General features: G+C 40.6%; 1 protein-coding gene across 5 annotated transcripts in view; it reads left to right on the plus strand.

Moving 5' to 3' along the window:
• Nucleotides 1-23,208, plus strand: part of ppp1r1b (protein phosphatase 1, regulatory (inhibitor) subunit 1B) — a 31,094-nt gene extending 7,886 nt beyond the window's left edge. For 2 of the 5 annotated variants that reach the window (XM_013269636.3, XM_019357710.2), the window contains 4 exons: nucleotides 16,114-16,203; nucleotides 17,214-17,289; nucleotides 18,482-18,619; nucleotides 21,173-23,208. In XM_013269636.3, coding sequence (XP_013125090.2) covers nucleotides 16,114-16,203; nucleotides 17,214-17,289; nucleotides 18,482-18,619; nucleotides 21,173-21,336 — 468 coding nt within the window. In that variant the 3' untranslated portion in view covers nucleotides 21,337-23,208. Of the gene's footprint in view, nucleotides 1-1,943; nucleotides 2,396-16,113; nucleotides 16,204-17,213; nucleotides 17,290-18,481; nucleotides 18,620-21,172 lie in introns of those variants that run through there. The other 3 variants (XM_019357708.2, XM_019357709.2, XM_025906394.1) reach the window with 3 other exon arrangements.

Genomic DNA, 23,208 nt, shown 5'->3' on the forward strand with positions numbered 1-23,208 from the left:
ACTCTTACACTAGAAGGAGGGGGACATATTTCAAGAGGGGCTTGTGCTATCTCATGCCCCCTCGTTGACAGACATTTGGTACTCAGTTACAGTCACTGGGCTTCTTTAAAAGTTTTGCCTCTTTTACCTATCTTTTAACTCTTTTTAGCAGTGTAGCATGAAAAATATGAGGATGTAAATGAAGTGAAACAAAACATTTGAAACGACTTCACTTGTAGGTTTTCAGGCAATGCACAAACAAAAGAGAGGCCTCTTTGTCTTGCTGTTACTAATGGTACTGATCTGACAGAGGCTAATTAGAGCTTTCCCATAATGGCAATATTATAGTTCTGAGGAATGCCTGCAAAGCATTCCTTCATATTTGTACAGAGACCAAGTTGAGTCCCAAATCTGTGTCTTATTTGCTATGATGAGAACAAAGGCACTGAAGTGCACCTGTATTTATTACATTTGGTCAAATGTGCCTTTCAAGCTCTATTAAACCTCCCTGATTCATAAAGTATGCTTCATGTCATTCTGCCATGGGGCTATCTTTTAAGTATAAAGGAAAATCTCTGTTTGATCATTGCGTCATCATCGATTGGAATTACTCAATCTCTGGATTCATTAAAAGTTGGAATCTGTACCTTGTAGTAAACTAGACTTTTACACAGTGCATTTTACACAGTTTTTATAAAAAAGAAAAAAAAAATTGTGCAATCCCCCCTGAACACACTAAAAATTATGCAACCACTCTGGAACAAAATCAAATAGCAGTGCATTACTGAAATTTCTTTAGAAGCACTCAGCAACATCTCAGACAATCTGTATCATAAATTTCAAATCACCACCTTTTGGGGATTCATGTAGTAGATGAAGATAATAATGCACTAATGAGTTGCATCTTGCAGGCATGTGGAGGTGGTGCTTTGCTTTGAACAGAAGTGGCTTTGTAGCAGGGTCAAACACTCAGGCAAACCCTTGAAAATGCAATATTCATTCTGGCAAGTTCATTTTGTTCTTACCGGCAGGATAAACACTATGTTGACTCTTTTCTTTTCAGACTCTGTAGATGCAGTCCCCAAGTGCCATATATACCTTGACCTTCTTTGTTATGGCCACAAAGGCCCTCCAGCCCCTTGTGCACTTCCTATTCCTCCTCCACTATGACCAACACTATAGCAGACTCCTTCATTCCAGCCTGTGCCAAAGCCCAACTCTGTCCTGAGGCCAAATCCACTCCTCTCCACTGTCCAAATCCCTCTGCCATGTGAGTGAAATAACAGCAAGGCCCTGAAAATAACACTGAAACTGTCCTCTTTTCCCTGTATGTCACCACAATGTCTTCCCCCTCTCTTGTTCTCGCTTGCATCTTCTCCATGTTTGTCATCTAAAGATCACTATGTCCCATTCACTCTAAATCATACAAGCTGAGGTTGTGATAACTTTTATCTTATTTGGCATACATTTACTTGTTTTTTTTTTACACTGAGATCCAATCAAGCTTTTGACAGAAGGACATCCTGAGCATTTCTCTCTGACAATCATGGTACTTTCCCTGACTGCTATCAGTCATATGGTCATAGCATCACGTACAACACCGCCTGTAAATCCAGTAATGTCGGTGGCAGCGGCTTAGCAGCAGGATCCCTCTGTACATTCCTCCTGCATACGGCACGCATCACTCTCCTCTTGTTTATCTCTCCTTGCACTCCCTCCTCTCCCATCATAAATCTCTCACATATAGAGGCCAAAAGAGGCTCAGCTGATGTGATGAGATTACTATTTTTTTCTGATTACAAATCAACTTCAGCTTAAATAGGTAGAAAAAAGCGTTGCCCCCCCTCCACCCCTTGTCACGTCTTGTTTTCCCTCCTCCCCATTTACTGTGACTCCTCCCTCTCCCTGAATATCTCCACCTTCTTTTGGTCACTGGCCCCTCCCCTCCACCCTCTATCCACCCACCTCGCTCCCTCACAGCCAGATCTAAGGACATGCCTCATTCACTCCTGCTGCACAGGTTTAAAGGGACTGCAAACAGGGAAAGAGTGAAACCCAGAGAGGTGTAGGGGAATTGTAGCAGCTGCTGGAGAGCAAAAGAGGACAAGAGGTGAAAAAGTCTTTTCACTTTTTCTAAGAGAGCTAGAAACAGAGAGAGTGTGAAAGAGTGAAGCAGGAGAAAGAAGAAAAGTCTTCAGGACTGGGACTACCCAGCAGTGGGAGGTTCATCTGGGAGGTTATAGAGATTTCCAGCCGATTCCTCTCCTCTCTGCTGGGAGTCAGACCCCCAGGATCCAGAGTCATGGAGCCCTCTGTGTCACCCGAGGCCGAGGGGGAGCCCAAGGAGAGGAAGAAGATCCAGTTTGCTGTGCCAGCCAATGCACCCACCAACCTGGATCCACGGCAAGTGGAGATGGTGAGCAGGCGCTGGTTAGGTTACTGTATAAACCCATAAGGACAAGTTCTCTTTGTGTTTCTGAATATTCACTATTGGAGTTTAACAGATGAATTTCTCTTTGGTATTTTCCCATCCAAATACCACTCACTCATACAAATACAGAGGCCACATTGTTTGTTAGATTCTGTACATGTAATGGCCAAATTTCTCTCTTCAGAGCATCTTCTCTCTGCAAGTTTTCTCTCTGCTTTGTGTCACTTTTAACAGCTTTCCAATAGAAAGCTAAATTTGATTGCTCTGTTAGACACTGTTGAGAAATTTTGATGACATTTCCCTCTCTTCGTTTTGGTTTCCTCTTGAGATTAGTGCCTTGTTGCTGCCTCATGTCATCCTGACCTGTTTAAAACTCTGACATTGACACAAAAGTCATTATCTTCTGTTTCACGCCAGCCTGCTCCTTCTGTGACATTTTGTTTTTAACAAACATATTTTAGTCCTTGGCTGTTTGGCACCTTCTCTGACCTTTGAGATAAGCTTTTGCTAGTAAAATCCTTTAGTCCTCTTTTGCCACAGCACTATCTTATGACCGACTCAGCAATGCCTGCATTTTTCTGTGGAAGGTTTTATGCTCATTTTTCATGGGACAACTCAGATCTCTCCTTTTGGCACTAATGTCGGTGGCTCTTATTTTAGATCTGAATAAGTGGGCCAAAGTAGAAACTGTTTAGTATCTCACAATGATCGAGGACAGCGACTCATTTCTCACGAGGGCTTGATGAGAGAAGGGTTGGGAGGGCAAGTGTGAGATGTTCTATATGAAGGAAGGGAAAGAGACAAAGATACAAAGCCTGATCTTTACCTGTCTGGGGTCAGCTCCCTTAGTGACTGCCCCTGTTTCACTGCTTGCAAAATAGAGGCTTTTAATGAAGAACAGTGATCTCTGATCACACTTTGTCATTACCCTGGCTGATTGCACTTAACTTTCATGAGTTTATTTTGAGATTGTGCTGAATTTCCTCCATGTTTTTTGTCTTATCTCGTGTTCTTCTGTGCTACAGGATACATTTTTAAAATGGAAAATTTTCACAGCACTTCATAAGACTTTTACTTAAAAATAAATATTAACACGTGCTGTCCTCCTTCCCCTCTAATTCTCTTTCTCCCTTATGCCCTGCCACCATGCTATGATCCTTATCACCTCTTCCAAGAAACCACAGGATACCAATCTGGCATATGTGGGCTACGCCCTCATTTTAAAAAAAAATCCTTATTTTATTGCTCAATGTTCAAAGTGCAATCACGTATTTTTAGGATTATTTGCTGGCTTTATTCCCCCAGTCAGACTCTGGGCTTCACCTTCAAATAGGGTATGTGGGTTGAAATTTCTATGTCATATTAATACTACCACATCTTTTCAGTCAAGCTTCCATGTCAGGCTTCTAATTTTTTTCCCCCTTCTAATTTGGTCTTTGTCTGCACTAGTTGGAGATTTGGTCTCACTAGTTCAGGATTTTGCTTTACTAGTTAAACAAAAACTCTTTAATTACCTTTTCAGCAAGCACAGGCTGTATATAGAGGATGGACGTAGCTTCTGGGTATGACAAGCCAGTAGATAAGTGGCTTAAAGTTTATTGTCTAAATCTCTAGCCTGAAGTCTTATTTAATACAACATGATGTTCATTTTGTAAATTATGGCTGTATTTGGGGATAAATAGATAGTAAACAGCATATGTTTTATGTCATGGCTACTCCATGAAAAGGTTGCTACCATTAGAGCCTGCAGTGTCCTCAGTTTCTCAGTCAAGTATACTGTTCACTCAACAAAGCTGTTATTCAAAAGCTAAGAGGAAAGTTTTCTAAATACTCAGTTTGAGGTTTCAAAACAGGACCTCAAAAACCAATGAGCAATGCCTTAGTGGTTATGTCCTTCTTTTATAAACAGCCTACGTTAGCTCCAAGAGTCCATCTGTTACTAGTGATGCCCAGGAGGGCTGAATTTGTAACTCTCAAACTAACTAATAGTTAACTAGTGATCTGCAAATTTTCTAACATGTTAATCTAACTATTTTTTTACTCTTACTAAATTGAAAACTTAAAAAGTCCTAGTTAACTAGAACTACTTAAATACCAAGGTTTTCAGCATTACACCATTTGTGCATCGACAACATAACACGTTTTTGATGCTTTAGTGCCACTAATATGGATTCTGTTTCAAACTAGTTGGATAGAAGTGCTGCTAGCTGACTTGTACATTTTTCTAAATGACAAATTATTACAATGAAATCTTGAACCAGTTCTGGCAAGGCCAAGGACCGGACTAGTGGGTGGAAAGTGTTGTGTGATGTGGGATAAATTCTCAAATGGCTTTCCCTATACAACCGTTTCAGAAGCATAGAATTAGAAAGCCTGGGGTCGGTGGTTTTATTTACTGTGCATGCAAATGGATGGATGCTGATAGTTAGAACAAGGAAGCAAATGAGCTGGTAGGGAGTATGGGAAACAGAGAGGGCATTCAGGAGAGAATGCGTGTTTATGTCTGTTTAAAAGCAGATAGCATCTACCAGTGGTGGATGGGATTCTCCAGGGACATGTGGGTGGGCAGGGGTAACAGTTAACGACACTCGTTTAATTCCCTTCCCCTCCCATAACAATTACTGTCGCCCACTAGTCCGACTTTGCTAATGAGTTGCAATACTATTCTTTGGAACTTGTTACACAACCGGTAACATCTTACTGTTCGTTGCAATGGCATTTAAACCCCAAAACCACTATTGACTGAACTGCCTTGTTACTATGGTGACAAGCTGTCCAACTATGTCATTGAAAGCACCCCCACAGTTGGCATCTAAAAGGTCAACTTTAATGGATAGTTCTGTGTATCTGATAGGTTGTTTACATAGGTAGTATTTCATTTTTTGGAGGTATATGTGTGAATGCTCTTTCATGACGTTTCCAAGCCTCCCACGAATGGAAATGTTGCACATTTTGGGAGAAAATAGCAGGTTCTGGAAATGCTTTAAAGGTGTAAGATGATTTTTTTTAAACATTTCTCACCTGCTTGTTTACTCCAGAGGAATCCTTTTACATCTGCAAGAGCCATTATAAATAGAAGTCAAATAACACTAAAATAAAACCTCCCTTTATGCCCCTGTTTGCATGCAGATTGTCTTGGTTTTATTTTGTCTCATTTTCAGACACTAATTACTTGTTTCTTCTTCAGTATGTTGAAGGTTCATGAAATTTTGTTTGTGGCACAGCATTGAAGAATTATTTTACTGATGTAAACATGTCAACCCGTATTCTTCAGATCACTCAGATAAATTAAGTCAATTCCATGTGTCATCCAGACTTTCTAATTCCATCCCTTCCATCTTTAACCTCCTGACATTGATATCCAGTGCTGGTGCTACCGTGGAACCAGTTCTGCTTTGGTATCTTTTGGGAACTACCCTATTGCATCCATTGGAGTGTGACTGTGGGAATGCTAGGATAAAACCTTTTAAGCATAGGAAAAGGTGCTTTTATTAATACGTGTGTGTGAAAGGGTGAGAAAGAGTGCTATAGAAGAGCCAGTCCATTTTACTGTTGGACTGATTCGAGAATCAAACATTATGTAATGCAGAAGTTGGGAACAAAATCCTGGGGGGCAGAATCTTTGAATCTACATGTGTTGGATTTTTATGTGATTGAATACCATAAAAATGTATTTGTGTATTCAGGATATAAGAACCTCACAGCATGAGCACAGTCTTAGGTTTGAATCTAGACTGTGTAGTGTTTGCAAGTTCTCCTCTTGTGTGTGTTATCTCTAGGTACTCCGCCTTCCTCCCACATTTCAATCTAAATACATCTGCAGGCTGCTTCTGCAAATGATTACTTAATTTCTCATAGTAGCTCCTCACTTTAGCCCCAGCAGCTTTGTGGTGTTGTGCTGGTACCAGCTTTTGGGGCCAGTCTGTTTTTTAATGTTAATCAACGGAACTGGATCTGTTCTAGATTACGTACCAGCACCACATCGGAAAACAGGCACGATCTCCTTTATATGCTCTAAAAATACACAACTTTTAAAAGTCATTACTTTAGAATATTCTTCACATTAAGCGGTCAAGATTGACTCTGAAACATAACAGAGAGAGCACATGGCTGTGTTTACCATCACTAATGCCACTCCACAAAGGCACCAATCCTCCGTGCTTTGTAAATGATGTAAGGTAATGTGCATAATGGACAGAGATTAAGGTCATGGCACAGCATCCCTGATTCCCTTCAAGTCTGCCTCTCCACGGCCTCATCAAGCAGATACATATCTCTGTGCTCTCCTCTTTCTTCACTCAGCCTGGTCCTGTTAGCTCATGCTGACCAGTTGAAGTGACAGAAAATGCATAACATCAAAGGGAATAACAAAGGCCTGGAAAGGGCATTTGGCCGAAGGCTTCTAACAGTAAGCCAGTCCATATTAATCTATATTAAACCTCAATGGTATTATTGAGGGTATGATTTTCACTCACAGTTCCCTGATGACGCTCTTCATGCTATATCTCATCCTCCGTAGCAAAGCCAACACCTATCGGGCCTCCAGTCCTCCCCTCATTCTTCCCAGTCCACTCTCTGGGTTAAACATCAAACAGCGACCTTTGATGCAGCGAGTGTTTGTGTGTAAACATTAGCTGTCTGGGGGACTGTCAACATGCGCTCCCAGAAAGAACATCTTGCTGGATGCCACAAAGCATGCTGGGACTGGACAAGAGGGTGCAGTGATCTTTCCCTGCGTATGGACAGCCAGGAATGCCACTGTGTTGGTCTTACTCACTCTTCCCAGTGACGCAGGCTGGTTCCTCTCCAGGCTGCCTGCCCAAAGCAATTTAATGATATTTGTGGTGGCAAAAAACTAATTGGGAAAGACATTATTTTGAAAAGAAAAAAGAAAGATGAATTGCTTTGCTGAAACCACACATTATAATTGCAGTGTGGACACAATCAATGGGCTTCTGTCTACTGGGGGTTACGTATGTGTTTGTTCCTCCCTGTTTTTGACAGTTGGGGCATTTTGAGTAGTTAATGACTCTGGAGACCAACATATTATTCATGGCCTCTATCTGTTTTTGCAGTTTTGTCCAAACTTTTATTTAATTATTTATGCTTTTTCTGCTTTTTTCCACCCAAAACAACACCATAAAAAAACAAAACAGTACAGCTTCTGTGTAAGAAAGCCATTAGTGAGGTATTCTGAAAATCATGCTCTCTTAATGATGATATAACCCAAACAATTTATCACCTCCTCTTGGCTCCTGTGCTGCAGACCTGTGTAATGTGCAAACACTTAAAAAGTGTAAATATTGACTATGGGTAGAGCGATTTGCCACCTGATTACACTGTACACAGCGAGTTCAAAATATGCCATAATGCCCTCGGGAGCTCATGCATGTAAAACTCATAATGGAAGTTGCAGGCTTGTAGTATTGCAGCACACTCCCTTAGACTTTCAACATTTTGGTCGATAAATCCCCCACTGTCTGCCAGTGCCATGTTCCAATCCAGTCACTAATTTATCGCTTCAGGGATCATCTTTAATCAAACAGTGTCGGGCTGTGGCCAGGGAGTGAAAAGATACCGACTAGTGCATTCCCCTAATCTGCATTCATGCATTTCAAAACACATATCCAAATTCTTGTCTAGCTGTAGCAGAGAAATCACAATGCACTGTGCAAGGATGTCTTTTAACCCTGCCCAGTACAGCAAAACAGTGGCCACATTTGTGATGAAAATTGAGGGATAGGATTAGAAGGGCAACAGTCGGGCAGCAGCAGGGACAGAAATCAAGGGTGGGGGATAAGAGATAGACAGGATCTGTGGGATGATCAGGGGTTGTCAGGATCTGAACCCTGCACTGCACCTTTTAGCAGGCTTTCCACCCCTCCTGATTTTGCTTTCAGGGTCAGTTGCTTTGTAGCTGGAGTCCCAGGACAGTCACACTGATATAAACATATTGAGGGGAGCACTGAAGCATGAATCAAAACAAATAGGATTGGTCCCAATCCCTGTTTCATCAACACAGAGAAGACATAGCATTTTGTTATTGCTGCTCTATGAGTTGTAATCTCCGATTTTCAGGGCAGTAACTGAGACATTTTTTTCCAGCGTTTATCTGCCTGGAACCTAATAAGCTTTGTACATGTTCAAGCTCTCAGTTATCTTCAGTGCATTTAGAAGGAAACCCCTAAAGCTAAAAGAAAGGATATGCAGAAAGATGACAGTAGATAGTCTGCTGGAAATGGAAACTAAAATTTTGTAATGTCTCTTTTGTAACATGCTGTTCTATGTAGATATAGTTCAATTCCGGTAAATGGGTTACTTTAAGGGAGTAAATACTTAGAGCAAGCTTCTGCACATTTTTGTGGTATAATACAATATATTTTCTTTGAGAAACATAGATTATCGAAAATTATTTGAAAAGTATTTCAGAAGCACTGTAGAGCTCCTCCAGATGCTACCTGGTTGTAGTTGTCAAGCTGTCATAGTTCAATAAAGGCAAAAAGAAAAATTAAAATAAATAGGGGCACATGGGTAAGGAAATGCTGTTATATTTCACAGTAATATCATTTTTACTGAGATTATAGTAGGAATAGGAATAATAAAATAGGATTGTTGGTAACCTTTTCAGTAACTTCTATGTCATTTATCACGGGTGGTTACACGTGACGTTGCAGATGAGTAACTATAGCTGCTCTGCCCTCCATTTGTGCCAGCCTATGGACCTCTGCAACTGCTCTTTGTCAGCTACATACTATGACACATCTGAATATGAGTGCATGAACAAAAGCGGAATTTTTCAGTGATTGCAGGCTGTTGGCCATGCTACTTTCTCTATGAAAGCTTTGATTGGCACCTTCCCAGTTGAGGGTTGTGGCCTGGCAGGGGGCTTCCTGACACTCATCAGCCAGTGGCGCAGTATTTGTGCTGTGATGGTAAACCAGCAGTCTCTGGAACAACAGGCCAGCAGTTATCAGCAGCTAATTACATAAATGCTGGGGGGCACTGTGAGAGAGAGAAGAAAGAGTGGGGCGAGGTGGATAGTTGTCTGAGTATGATGTAATTCTGCCAGTGGGTGCAGGGTAATTACATTTTCTATTTGGGGGTCATTGGAGAACCCCTCCAGATGCTATCTGCTGCCCATCTGTTTATTCAGTTAGCCAGTGGTGGGGCCAAAGGTCACTGCAGAAGTGTTGTGTGAATGCTGAGAAGCAATATGCAGCAGCCTCTCTGACTTATGGGAATTCACCGATCTGACAGAGCTGCAGCTGGGGTTGAAATTTGTGTAGCCTTGTCCTTGACCCCCCTTGAAACAGCTGGAAACTCAACAAGCGGGTGTTTCTCAGTGCAACCTTTTTAAAGCCCGCCAGCATTATCTGCTAGTAATTTTAAATAGTAAATCTTAATAAATAAGCATTAAAGAAAAAAGACAGAAAGAAAGAAATCCAGTGTAAATATCCTCACAGACAAAACGTTATGCGCAGTTCTTGCATAAAGAATAAGACAGATAAAAAAAAAATCACACATTATAGATTAAATCTTTATAGCAGAAATGATAAAACAGTCAAAAAAACAAAAAAAAAAACACATGCACACATACCCACCCACACACGCACACACACAAACACATAAAAGGGATCATTTTTCACCTTACTGTATTGCCAGATTGCACTTAGAGCACCACATGGGGTTCTTCCATTTGTTTTTAAGAGGCTATCTCCAGGGGCATGACTGAGAGAAAAGGGCAACATCATGGCTTTGTTTAAATTAGTTGCCCTTCATACTTCTTATTCAGCTGAACATCAAATATGACCAAGAGAAAGGGAAGCTAATATTTAGCAGATACATTTAAGGTTGTATGATGGGGGTGTGTAAAAACCTGCTAAAGACTTGATACAAATAAAAGGACATAAAAAAGATGAGTCGAGTGAAACAAAATACATTTTAATCAGTTAAAGAATCACAAAGAAATAAGGTATCACATGACAACCAATATTAAAGTTACATATTTTCACTGTAGTGGACCAAGCTCCCTGACCAAAACCCTTTGACCAAAAACACAAATGATATTCCCTGCATGTACATGGAGGAGTGTAGCGGTCCTAGTGTAGCTGATCCGAAGGGCCAGCTCTGTTCTAGGATGCCCTCTGGACCCAGTGGAGGTGGTGAGTGACAGGAGAATGGTGGCTAAGCTGTCATCCCTGTTGGACAACATCTCCCACCCCATGCATGAGACTGTGAAGGCACTGAGCAGCTCCTTCAGTGGGAGACTGCGGCACCCACGGTGTGGGACGGAGAGATTTCGCAGGTCTTTCCTCCCCACTGCTGTCAGACTCTACAATAAAGACTTTTGCAGCTGATCAAACACACAAACCCACACATGTGCAATAAGACTGCTATACGTGCAATTCTTCTTCTGACGAAGTTGTGTTTTTGTATTTTCCTACTCAGTTGTATATAGTATTTGTATTTCTATTTTATTCTATTGTATATATTATTCTATTCTATTTTATTCTATTGTATATAGTATTTTATTTTATTTTATTGTATTTTATTGCATTCCAGTGTTTTCTAATTTCTGCTACATAACTTTGCACTTTTGCTGTAACAAAACAAATTTCCCACCTGTGGGACTAATAAAGGCCATCTTATCTTATCTTATCTTATCTTATCTTAGAAGAGAGCCCAACCACCAAATATGAAAAATTGCAGGTTGAAATAAAAGTAAAAATAACCAATGGCTTTACTTACTAAAGTTTGATCTACAGGTCACAAGCTAGTGCACTACAAACACTGGTCCCAACAATGGAGACATTAGTGTTTTATCAGAAAGGCCATCAGTGCAAGATCTGTCCCCTGTGGCAACCCCACAGAAAATAAGGGAGCAGCTTAAAGTGCTTTCTTTTAGAGATGGAAATAAGTCTTTTTTCTGACTGATATGAAATTCATATAGTTTCTAGCTAAATGTTGAAAAGAGTATCTTTCAGCTGATGTATTGCACACCCATGGCCTGAATGTAGGCAGATGTCATAACTGCAAATAAACGTTGTACAAATCGATAGCCGTCCACGTGGTACTGATTTTACAGTTGTGCCATCAGAGAGTATGAGATTCTGCGTCATGCTGCCATCTCTATCACAAAGCCACACGCTGCTTGATAGGATGACCCAATGGAAAGTGCTACAGATCACAAGGGATGTTAGCTAAAACTGAAGGAGATCTGAGGTGTGTTTCTTTCTGTGCTGTCTTCGTGTTGGGGCCAGATCTGCACAGCAGACTCCTCTCGGGATACCCGACTATTAGCACTGGTGCAGAGTTTTAGAACCTTTCGGTCTCATCCCACAGGGACTCCTGTGATCTAGTTTATGCTGTCCTACTGAAACTGCTTTTTATAGACCCAGCCACAAGAGCACCAGCTTAGAGGATGGTCTTTGGGGAGCAGACCCATATCAGCCCATCTGCATCCAGACTGCGATGGAAGAGAGTGCTGAGCTAACACACACACACTTGAACTCATTCAAAAACATGCAAAGTCAACACTTACCAGTGACTCGGTACTATATTGGCGTTACACCTGGGTACTGAAGCGCTTTGTCCCCAGTTAAACTTGGGAAGGTTATTTATTTACACATGGAAAACAAATCTGTTGCATAGGTACACTTCATGTAAGAGCACAGCTGTAGCCTTAACCTCATATCTCCTTAATACTATGTGAGAAAAGTGCTTTTTTTAAAATGGTGACTTCAAAGAGGAAGTGGTTACACTGTGTGCTAACTCACGCACAGTCTATTCAGGTTTGCATAAACCAAATAAAATAATTTAAATTATGACAACATGGCTGTGTGCCACATATGAGAAAGGGTAACTACTGGGTGATATTCTGACTTCATTCTCTTGACATTATCCTGAGTTCATATGTGAAAACAGCTTATAGAAACACCGGTACAAGTAATTAAGTTTAGCCTTCTGTTTGTATCTCTCACACAATGCATACGCAGGACATTAATCAAATTCAGTTTCAGATTAACTGAAACACCTTTATACGTTATGATCTATGAGCCAGTGTTTTTATTGAGACAATAGCTCTTTGTGAAACCTAGTGGGGTGCTGCTGGCTCTTGGGGAAGCCTGCAGGCATACACCTGTGGAGCTGCTGAAATGCCACTGCAGACGCCTGCTTAGAGTCCCTCAGTGAAAGTCCACTGCAGCTTGACTGATCTTGGTACAAAAACAATTGCTGCCAGTGGTGGAGTGTTTGGGAGATTGGGGGCAGGGGGTTTAGAAAAGCAGTGAAGGGAGGGGATAGAGGGATAAAGCGCTGGAGTAATCTCACATGCTTTGCCCTAGTGTTGCCGTAAATGAGGAAGTCACATACGATATTATGTAACTCAGAGTGGAGTGGGTTTTAAGGTTGGAAAATTACTAGAGTCAATATGTATGTTTATGCATCGCCGGCATCACAAAACAACAGCAGGTCACCACCGCCACCACTGCCGGCATCACTTTGTGTACGTAAATGTGACAAATACATTTATGTTTATAAACACCGTGATTTTATTCATTACATGCATTGCAAACTGTGCCTCATGCTATAGGAGGTCTGTTGTGTCGTGACATTTCATGAGACCACCATGCTGAGTGTTTAGATGACAAGATGGCCCTTGGATAACAACCATTTACACAAACACACAAACACATGCACGCTGAGCATGAGAACAGTTACTGGTAACTAGATCATCGTATTATGCTTCACAGTGAAGTCACAGAGCAATGAAGTTATCCCATTCAGTCATTTTATTGAGTGTGCATCAAGACATATCCTGTTTATGTCATCATTCCTACCCTAATCACCATTTGAGCAAATCTTTTCTCGAAGCAGCTCCCTCTTATAGGGTTTAATTATTGAGGTTAAAACTTTGGGGGGCCTGATCTGGAGTTTAGAAAATATAATAATATAATACGCCTTTCTCGTTGGCTTGGCCTTTCTCTTTCATAAAAATAAGCTCACATCACAGTAAAGAAACCAAAAAAGAGGCGTGGGAACTAACAAAATGTGACAAAGTAGTGGAAACATCCATTACAGTCTCCCAAGATATTGTAATGGCTTACTTTAAAAATGTCTAAAAAAACAGAAAATCTGAAAATATCCACTACTAATGATCTAGTTTCCAATCCTTTTTTTTGGTATTTTTGTATAAAGATTGATATGGCAGTCAACGATTAACAGGCAGCTAATTGACTAATCAAGTAATTACAGTTAATAACCAAGAATCTGTTTGCAGAACCATCCGTATACCTTCCTGCTGGCCCTCCAATCTCAGTATAATCTAATAAATATATCACACAAATACACAAGCGTACCAATAATCTGCCGGACTTGAATACAGTCCTTGCTTACGTCCCCAGGACTCGGGCACAGGCTTGGTCATGTCAACATCTGGTATTTGCTCTCTGTCTCTTGTGGCTCTCTGAAGCACCTCAGGCTGCCCTGCAAGGCAGTTAGCAGGTGTCATGCAGGCAGAGCCAGCAGGGTTCTTATCAACGTGAAGCCCCAGGCCTCCACACCTAACCAGGGGAGACACAGGGAAAGCAGAGGTGGGGTCAAAGGATGCTCTGTGGATGTTTTCCTCTTACTCATCTATGACAAAAAGGAAATGCCAGACAAACCAGCAAACAAAAACACACTAATATGAGTTTGGTTATGACACACTGTGGTGTTGAAAAGGAGAGGCGAACAGTGGATGAGGTTAATGTCACTGTCAAGGAATGAAAAATAGCATGGATATGGAAGTAAACAGGATAGAGGAAGCAACGGATCGAGCAAGGAGGAAATGAGAGGAGAATGAGAGAAAGACAGATAGTGTGAGAGATCCAGGGGAAGCAGGAAAGCCTGAAGTTGCGTGATGAGATTAAAATGTGTGTCTGGTGTTATAAATAAGGGTGAAATCCATGCTTGATTACTCCATGTCGTCGAATTTGACAGAGGCAGATTTCCACCACGTGGGCCGTGCAAGCCTCTGCTTTGGCAACATGCGCCTCGTTGTGATGACGCACACGACAGAAGGGAAACAAACACAAACACAACTCTCCGTATGGAGCCAGGCTACTTAACTATATTCCTGCAATGTTATGTGATATAGTAAACAGCAGCACATAGGTTCATGTCATGGCCAAGGTTGGCTTGCTCCACAGAGGACACCTTTCAGCACCTGATTTGCCTGACTAATGCCACTGCTTTTACCTTTTTAAAATGTGTTTTATATATTTTTAACATTTTTTCCAAAAAAATCATTTTATGCATTTTCGTATTGTGTAGATTTGTAGAAAATGTGAGCCAAAGATCTGAGCTGTGCACATACATTTTCTCTATAAAGGCCCCACACATTCTGCTTAGCAAGGGAAAAATACTCTGAAAAGTAATACTCCACCCCAAACTTATCTTTTGATTATCAAACAGTCACTTCCTGTTTGCTTGTTAAAAGTTTACAGTCTGTTCCAACATAGGAAACAGAGACTGTGAATGTGAGCTTCAGTGTAAATTTACTTCAGTCATTGCCAAGTTTCGTGCTGAAAAGGCGTAGTAAAACATGCACAGAAACTTTAAATCTCTGCTGCAGCATAAGCAAGCCTTTCTGCTGCAAGCCTGTCTAGGTGGAAATAAATGATTTCTTTCAAGAAAAATTCAAATATAGGTTATTTTTCTGATTAAATCTTCTTAAAAATAGTTTTAGAAGTTATTCAATTATGTGCACCAGAATTCCAGGAGCTCAGTATCAAATTGTCCATAGATATTTGCTTCATATATACTAACTGACTGACAACTGTAACTGCCAACGAGTGAAAAAACCCTCCATTACTACACTCGCAGTATTTATAATACTAGTGTTTTGATGAAATGCAGCTAAATGCACTTTTGTCTCTGTATCCATGCAGGGCCCTGTGTTTTGTGCATTGGGTCAATGAGCCCCAATGAGCACTTCTGATGAGTGAATTTCCACAGACAGGCCATGATACTGTGGAGCTGTAGGCACAGCTGTGCATTTATTCCCAGGAACAGAGAGTTTGCTGTATACAGCGGCTCGTGCTGTAGAGGTGTAGCTCAGACCTGCACTTTGTCTGGCCCCTTTCTGCTTTTAGGCTGTCAGCTACCTGAATTAGGCCTCCAAGAAGCAGTCATTTGGGATGGAAAAGGAGCGAGTGGATGGGAGTGTCTGGGCTGATTGCAGTGGTTCATTTAATCCCTTTTCTATGGACTCTCTGTTTGGGAGACTTAATATTTGCATTTTTGGTGCACACGGGTGGCAAAACATGTTTGCGTAAATGTGAGGAGAACATTCATTTCAAATAAACCCTTTGTCAAAAGAATAATTTTCGTCTGTTTCACACCACAGAATTCTCTTTGTTTACTCTGTCTTTACAATCTGAGGTTTCTAAATGATTCTTCTATTGCACCTGACTGTTGCGTGTGCTCTGACGTGACCAGTACTGAACACTGAAAGTCACTGTTGGCTGCTGACCTGTCAAATAAATCTGAGGTAGGACTAATGAAGTCCTTGAGGGCCCAGCATGCCCTTCACCAGCATAAACTGTCAATATAGGGATCCGTGTGATTGATATGGCTTTGTGCTGAGCATTATTAATAATATAGTGTTCGTCAGTTTTGTTATTCATTTATTTATGGCTGCCATTTGTGTTGTTTGTTCGCAGATCCGACGCAGGAGGCCGACACCCGCCACACTGTTCAGAGTAGCCGACCAGTCGTCTCCTGAGGATGATCAGTCCACCCATCAGGTAAAGGTGAAGACAAAACACTTTTTTATATAAGTGTCTTTGTGCTCTCATCCATCCTCCTCCATTAGATTTCAATCCTATTAACCACGTAACTACTTTACCTACAACATATAATTTACTTCATGCCATTATTTCACTGTCTAACAACATAATAATCCACATTGAATCCTGTGTGTTGAGTTTGTGTTTAGCCACAGTTCAAACTCACCTTGAAATCTTAAAACTATTTGAGCCCCAAGGTTAGAAAATATCTTGTTTACTTGATGTTGGTGAGATGAGGCTGAAAGCTTGAGTGAAATTCAGTGTAAGCTGGCCTGATGATAACACTTTTCAAATTCTAGTGAAGATCCTAAAGATTAAGCATGGCACGAAGAGTTAAGGGACCTTGGGAAAGCCAGCATGTAGTAGCATGTAGTGCTGACATTACTGAGTTGCAGACTGGACATCCAACAATTATACTGCATGCCTAGCCAATGTAAGATAATATAAGGAGGCACAACCATGACAAAACACGACACCTTGGGTTTAGAGATGTTAATGTTTGCATCAAAAGCTGCAGTGTGTGAATAGCTGTTTGAAAATGCCATCCTTTATATTCTTAATGTTTTGGAACAAGGCAATTTTAAATTTGCATGCTTTTTCCCCATTTTCCTCATGGTTACGTTACTTCTATTGAAAAGGAACAGTTTGTCTTTGCTCTCCAGTGTGTACCTAGAAACTTCAAATCAGCTTCTAGCGTCTTTGGAAGCCAAAATCCCCCCAAAACAACTTGAATAACTAAGGAGAGACCTCCAGGGTTACTACAAGAACTAAGAAAAAGATTGCATCAGTCGTGTAGGAGATATTTTGCATGCATATTATGACTTTAGATCTCATTGAGGAAGAAAGTGTTTTAATTGAAATTTCAAATAATGTAATAAAATACATATAGTGAATGAAACTTCCGAGGTGCCAGTGCTTTGAGGACAGACAGACGGAGAATGTCATGATTAGTGGCTCGCTCTTTCTCTTCACAGTGGGTTGTAGGAGAGAATGGAGTACTCAAACCAAAACGAGTTAATCCAAATGTGTATCAGCCGCCATCACTCAAAGGTTGGTACAAGCATTTGTGTTACAGGTGGTGGTTGTGTGTGTTGTGATTCATCCTTGTGTTTAAATCCTTTCTTTGTTTTACCGTGCTTCGCTGCAGGCATTTCTTACTTGCTTTCTAATACCTTATAAAGGTGCATGTGACAGATGGGTGGATATGCAATAAAGGAGTTTTATTTTTTTTTCACTGCATGCGCGTGTGTGATATGCATAGTTGTGTTTCTGTTTGCTTCTGCCCTTATATTACACTCAGCAGCAGGGTCCATATATCTGTGTGTGACCGAAAGAGAAAGGGAGAAAGAGAGAGATTAGAGTGTGACAGCTGTGAGACACTGAGTGAGAGTCTAGGAAAGTCTGGATCATCCAGGATTACAGTCAGTTGTGTATACAGCTGTGGCGCACACGAACACACACATATAGGCGTGATTAAAATGCATACATGAACACAGACGTGCATTTTTCTATTGTGTCTTTGTTGCATGTGGTCAATAAGAAAGGTAAGTTTGTCGGTGGGGTTTCATTTACTTTGGATTTGTGGGTGTGCGCTGCCACATGTCGAGTGATGATATAATGAGCCAGGAAGCCTTGTCCTGCATCTCAAATCTGCCCTTTATCAGCTCAGACGCAGAGTGAAAGAGAGAACTAACTCTATTATTTCTAGTTGCATAACCTATCTCAAGCTAAAAAGTGACCTGCCTGAGTGCTGCTGCTGCACTGTGTAAGTGAGGGTGTGAAAAAATGATAGAGAGAGAGAAGCCAAGGTGACCTAGAGGAAGCGAGAGAGTGGCTGAGATAATATCGCTAAAGAGAGGGAACAGAGAGAGAGAGAGGATGAGGCAGTATTGCCAAAAGATAGCGCTGGGGAGGGTGGGCAGTCGAGGAAAGACAAGGGTACAAATAAACAGATGGGAAAACAGGGTGAGAGGAGAGCTAGAAAACAACAGCGGAAGCTCTACTGTAAAAATCAGTGCGGGATACCGTTTTGTAGCTGCCTGCCTGCCTGTCTGCCTGTCTGTCAGTGCATGTGTACAACTGGCTTCCTGCCTGCCTGGCATGCATTCAAAAACCCCCGTGAGGCTTGACAAAAACTGACAGAGTTGAAGTGTGGTAAAACCAAAACAACATATCCCTCTATCCCTGTGTCTGTGTCCATGTGTCTGTGTGGCTGTCCCTGTGTGTGTTTACCTGTGTGTAGCTGTGCAGAAGATGGCTGAAGCGCATATGCAGAAACTAGGTGTCTACCCTCCCTTGGAAGACCCTTGTGAAGGGGAGGAGGATGAGGACTACTTGAAGGGAGAGGAGGGAGAGGATGCAGCTCCCACCAAAGCTGCTGGTGAGAGGGAGGTTCTCTTTCAACTGTCAGGGAGCACAGTAACAACACTGTTACAGCGAGGACATTGATGTTTGTTTCTCAAAGCCAAAATACACTTTGAGGGACTTAAAGCTGTTAATTTTATGGGTCTTGTTTGGTTGGGTCATTGGGATTTTTCCAAGCATAAATGGTTTAATGTCATGCAGTAGAACTCTTTTTATACAATCAATTGGTTGCATTTTGATATTACCAATTAAATTAGCAGCTAGTTGGTAATTATTTCAAAGTGATTGGAGAAAAAATTGTGCTTACAAAATCTTGAAAAACTGGAAAAGTTTGCGCATTAAGATTTAAAATCACAATCTCCTATGAGAAGCTTATACACTGAACATCACAAAATATCACTTTTTAACTAGTCCAAAGGTGTATTTTTCCTTCTAGTTTGTATGAATAGCCAAGTTATTCCCATTTCTGTACATTTTCCCTAATGATGTTTTTCAGTTATTTGACATTTCAAGATGAAATGTTCTCATACAGGACACCATTGTAGCTTTTCCCTCCCTAAAGGAGTTCTCCCCTTTGGAGGTGGTTGTTGATCCCTTATTGATCACATGAGTCATCACATGAGCCAAGGTGTAAAAAAAGTCCACTTTCTTGACTTCTTCACCTAGCCTTCCACAAACAGATTTAGATGACCATATAAGGAAATCATCTCAGCACAGATTTAGGGTACACCTGTTTAATTACTCGTTGACAGACAATCACATAGCAGCAAACCAATACATTTAGCCATGTCGACATGGTCAAGATGAACAGCTGAAGTTCAAAGTTTATTTAGGTCACTTTAAATGTGACATGGTTGTTGGTCTGAGTGAAGCTGCTCCGAGTATTTAGGAAATTACTGGGATTTTCTCCACACAGCCATCTGTGGGGTTTACAGAGAATGGTGTGGAAAAGAAAAAATAAGCAAGCAACAGTTCTTTCTGTGAAAATACCTTGTTGATGCCAGAGGTTAGAGGAGAATGCCCAGACTGCGTTCTCTATTGATTTCTGCTGCAACATATGGATGGTGAGGTTGAGAATTTGGCATAAACAACATGAAAGTATGGCTCCATCTGACCTCTGGCCTCAGATTGTTGATGGTGATGTAATGATGTGGAGGAGATTTTCTTAGCACACTTTGGGGCCCTTAGTACCAACTAAGCCCCATTTAAACACCACAGCCTAGTTAAGTATTGTTGCTGACCATTTCCATTATGACCACATTGTACTGCATCAAGCAGGATAACACACCATATCACAAAGCTTAAATTATCTTAAGCTGTTTTCCAACTGTGTAATGCTTTCATGTCAATATGAATCAAAGTCTTTGAGGAATGTTTGTAGCACCTTGTTGAATATATGCCATGAACAGTTAACGCAATTCTGAACGTAAAAGCAGGTCCAACTGTGTAATAGCAAGGTATAACTAACAAAGTGTCTAGTGAGGGATTATTATATGCAGTTTAAGATAACTGAAAGAAAAATCAGGCACAAACAAAAGAAAAATAGCAAACCACAGTAAGATTACATTTTTGTGCTTCTTAGTGAACAATTGCTTTGCGGTTTTCAGCATCTGGAAGCCCCTTGTGTGCTGAGCAGCTGGTACAGCTCTTGTGCTACATTATCCCTCCATCTCTTAAACCCAAATGTATTGGAAGTCTCGGTGTGTCACCAACACCTATTCCAGTGCAAGAGGCCAGCCAGGATGTGCATCTGTGCAAAATTTAATCTCTGCCAAAAGAAAAACAAACAAATCTACATATCTCTTTGATTTAAACTTTTTTATATATGTGCATTTTCTTATTTTGCATAATAATCAAATTTATGTGCGCTGTGTGTTTGGTTTTATGATGCCAAATTATAGGTTTATAATCCCCATAAAGTCACACGAGAGCAGTGGCATTTCATTCAGAATTATTGCTCTGTCGGCCCAGATGACAGACTCTCTCGGTAAATCCCTTTGTGGAAGCCTGCTGAAACACAAAGTACCCAAACAGGATGCTAAAATATACTGATTGGGCCTTTTTGATGACAGTTCATCTGTTCTTTCAGTCAAGCGACACAGTTCGGACTCGGCCTATCCTATAACAAACAGAAGACAAACCAAGGAACTCAAGTTATTTCATCAGGTAGCTGTTCATCATTTTCAGGAATGAGCACAATCTCTTTTTCAGTGTTTCTGAAATACTAAGTGAGTTTGCAGTTTAGGAAAGACATAGAATAAGAATAAAGAAATAAAGTGAAACTATAAAGCTTCTTTTTTTTTATGTTCTCACTCCTAAATTAATTAACCAAGAGCACAAAACAGTGCAAAAGTCATGGGGATTCAGATACCTGAAGCAGGAAATTGCTTAAAAAGCTTTAGCTCTAGAGTCAGTACTTGTGTCCTTCTGCCCAGCAGGTATTTAATTTACCATTTCTTATTAAATTTATGACACAATGGTATGGTAACGATATCTACAGTTAGATATAAGCAAAGTTAGTTGTGATTTTTTTTACTGCTGTTTTTGATACCAGTCTTTGCCTCCTCAGATCGCCAAGAGACAGCTGCCACTGAGCAGTCAGACAAGTTTTCCAGCGTGAGAGAGACGGCCAAGCAGATACAACCAGCGCAGGAGGAAGATGAGGAGGAAGAAGACATGAAGGGGGACAAAACTGAAGCCATGACAGAGGAGAACAGTTGTGGGAGTAACTGAGAGAGAAAGATAGCGTGGGGAGAACGTTTGAAGGGAAGATGTGGGGAGACTCATGGTGGTTAAAATCTGAAGAACTCAGAAAAATCAAGAAATGGGTTGTGTGTCTTTTTAAATGTGTGTAGTCTGAATACACAGATGAGATGACAGCTGTCAGTAAACTGAGCGATGGATTCTTTCGTGACCTTAAACATGTGAGAAAAGGTTCTTGTAGTACTTCACCTCTAAAGCATGGTTTTGAAACCGAGGACGAAGAGGGAGTTTTTGTATTAGTCAGCCCTTATGAGCAGGTGAGGAGTGATCTACTGACAGAGCAGACTACAGATGCTACTTTGGCCCTGGTGTCCTTTTGTTTATAATGACAGTTGAAGGGCCAAGGTCAGCGTGACCAAACACCCTGCAAGACCAGACCTTCAAAGAAGGCTAAAATGGCCACAAGGAATACAAAGTCGACATTATCTTTCTCGGGTACATTTGATTAAAAAAACAACAACAAACTCTCCTGTATGACCCTTTGTAAAAACACTTGAAGGTCTTTAAATGTATGCGGTACGTGTTCCATTTTATTTTGAAACCACAGCCTACATCGTTTGTTTTTTGATTTACAGCAGCCTCAGTGTTTAGTCCTTTGTGTGTGCTGCCATCTTGTGGTAAAAAATACAAATGACAGGTTAAAGTGCTACTGCGGCTACTTAAAGTTAAAATCCATTATTCAAATTCTGTTTTGATGCGATTTATGTTCTGCATTTTAAACAACAGCCTTTTAATTTGCTGTATCTGAGCTGTATGTTGCCAAATCTTTCATCTTATTGATTATAACTTTAGCCTCTTGGAAGCTTGAATGGCGGATGTTGCCAATGTTATTTGTCACTGACAACAACAGAAGTCATCAGCTTTAATTAAAATTATCAATTATTTCATTTCTATATAAAAAAATCTACTTTTATTCTTGCTTTATATGCTCAGCATTTACCAAACAGTCATGCTGTCACTGAGTCTACATTAAAACAATTTGCTTGGTGTTCATGCTTAGATCAATGTATGTCTCTTTTAGCTCAAAAATCTTTATCTGAAATTATATGAACTCTGCATTTAGCCTTGTTTTTTTCTTATAAACCTAAATTTAAAATCAATCTGTAAAGCTACCTCTAATTTTTCAAAAACACCCATTTGCTGCCTCTGTGGCACATTTGAACGGGATTCTTCAGAAACTTATTGGGGAAATTTAAAAAAATTAATTGAAAAACATTTTCATTTCTAATCTAGGATATCTCCCTTTTGTATGCTGACACTTTTGTAATGTCATCTTTTTCTCATTCCCTAATCGTCTGTTGAAAGAGATATTTTTCTAATCCAAAATCCAGTTTATGGGGAGCACTGCTTAGCACTATCCTGCTTCTGCTACCTATATCCAAATACACAAACGAATCACTACGACTACTGTGCGACTGACATTTGGTAGACTTCCTTCAGCATCGAATTAAACTTTGTTTAACTGACAAAGCAAATCTAATGATAAAATTTCTAGTTGTGCCACAGGATGAATAAATCTTGCTGTTTCTATCATCTAGGCTGCTGTTTGTAAATAAAACTTTGTGAGACTTTTTCAACCTCTGACCTGCCTAAATTGTGGGATGACTGGATGAGCAGGTTCTGTGTGCTGAGCTCTGCAGCCAATAATGTCCTTCCTCCTTCTTTATAACCACCTCCCTCCTCATCCCAGGTCAGAAGAAACAATCATGGAAAGACATGTATGAGCGCTTAATCTGTCTTTATTTTTCTTTTTTCCATTCTGTTGTTTCTCAATGTGATGTGGTTGTTTTAAAGTGAGCAACTGTATGATATCGAAATAAACAATTTTTCCTTTCTCTTTTA

The sequence above is a fragment of the Oreochromis niloticus genome, linkage group LG4 (genome assembly GCF_001858045.2).
Source record: "Oreochromis niloticus isolate F11D_XX linkage group LG4, O_niloticus_UMD_NMBU, whole genome shotgun sequence".
NCBI lineage: Eukaryota > Metazoa > Chordata > Actinopteri > Cichliformes > Cichlidae > Oreochromis > Oreochromis niloticus.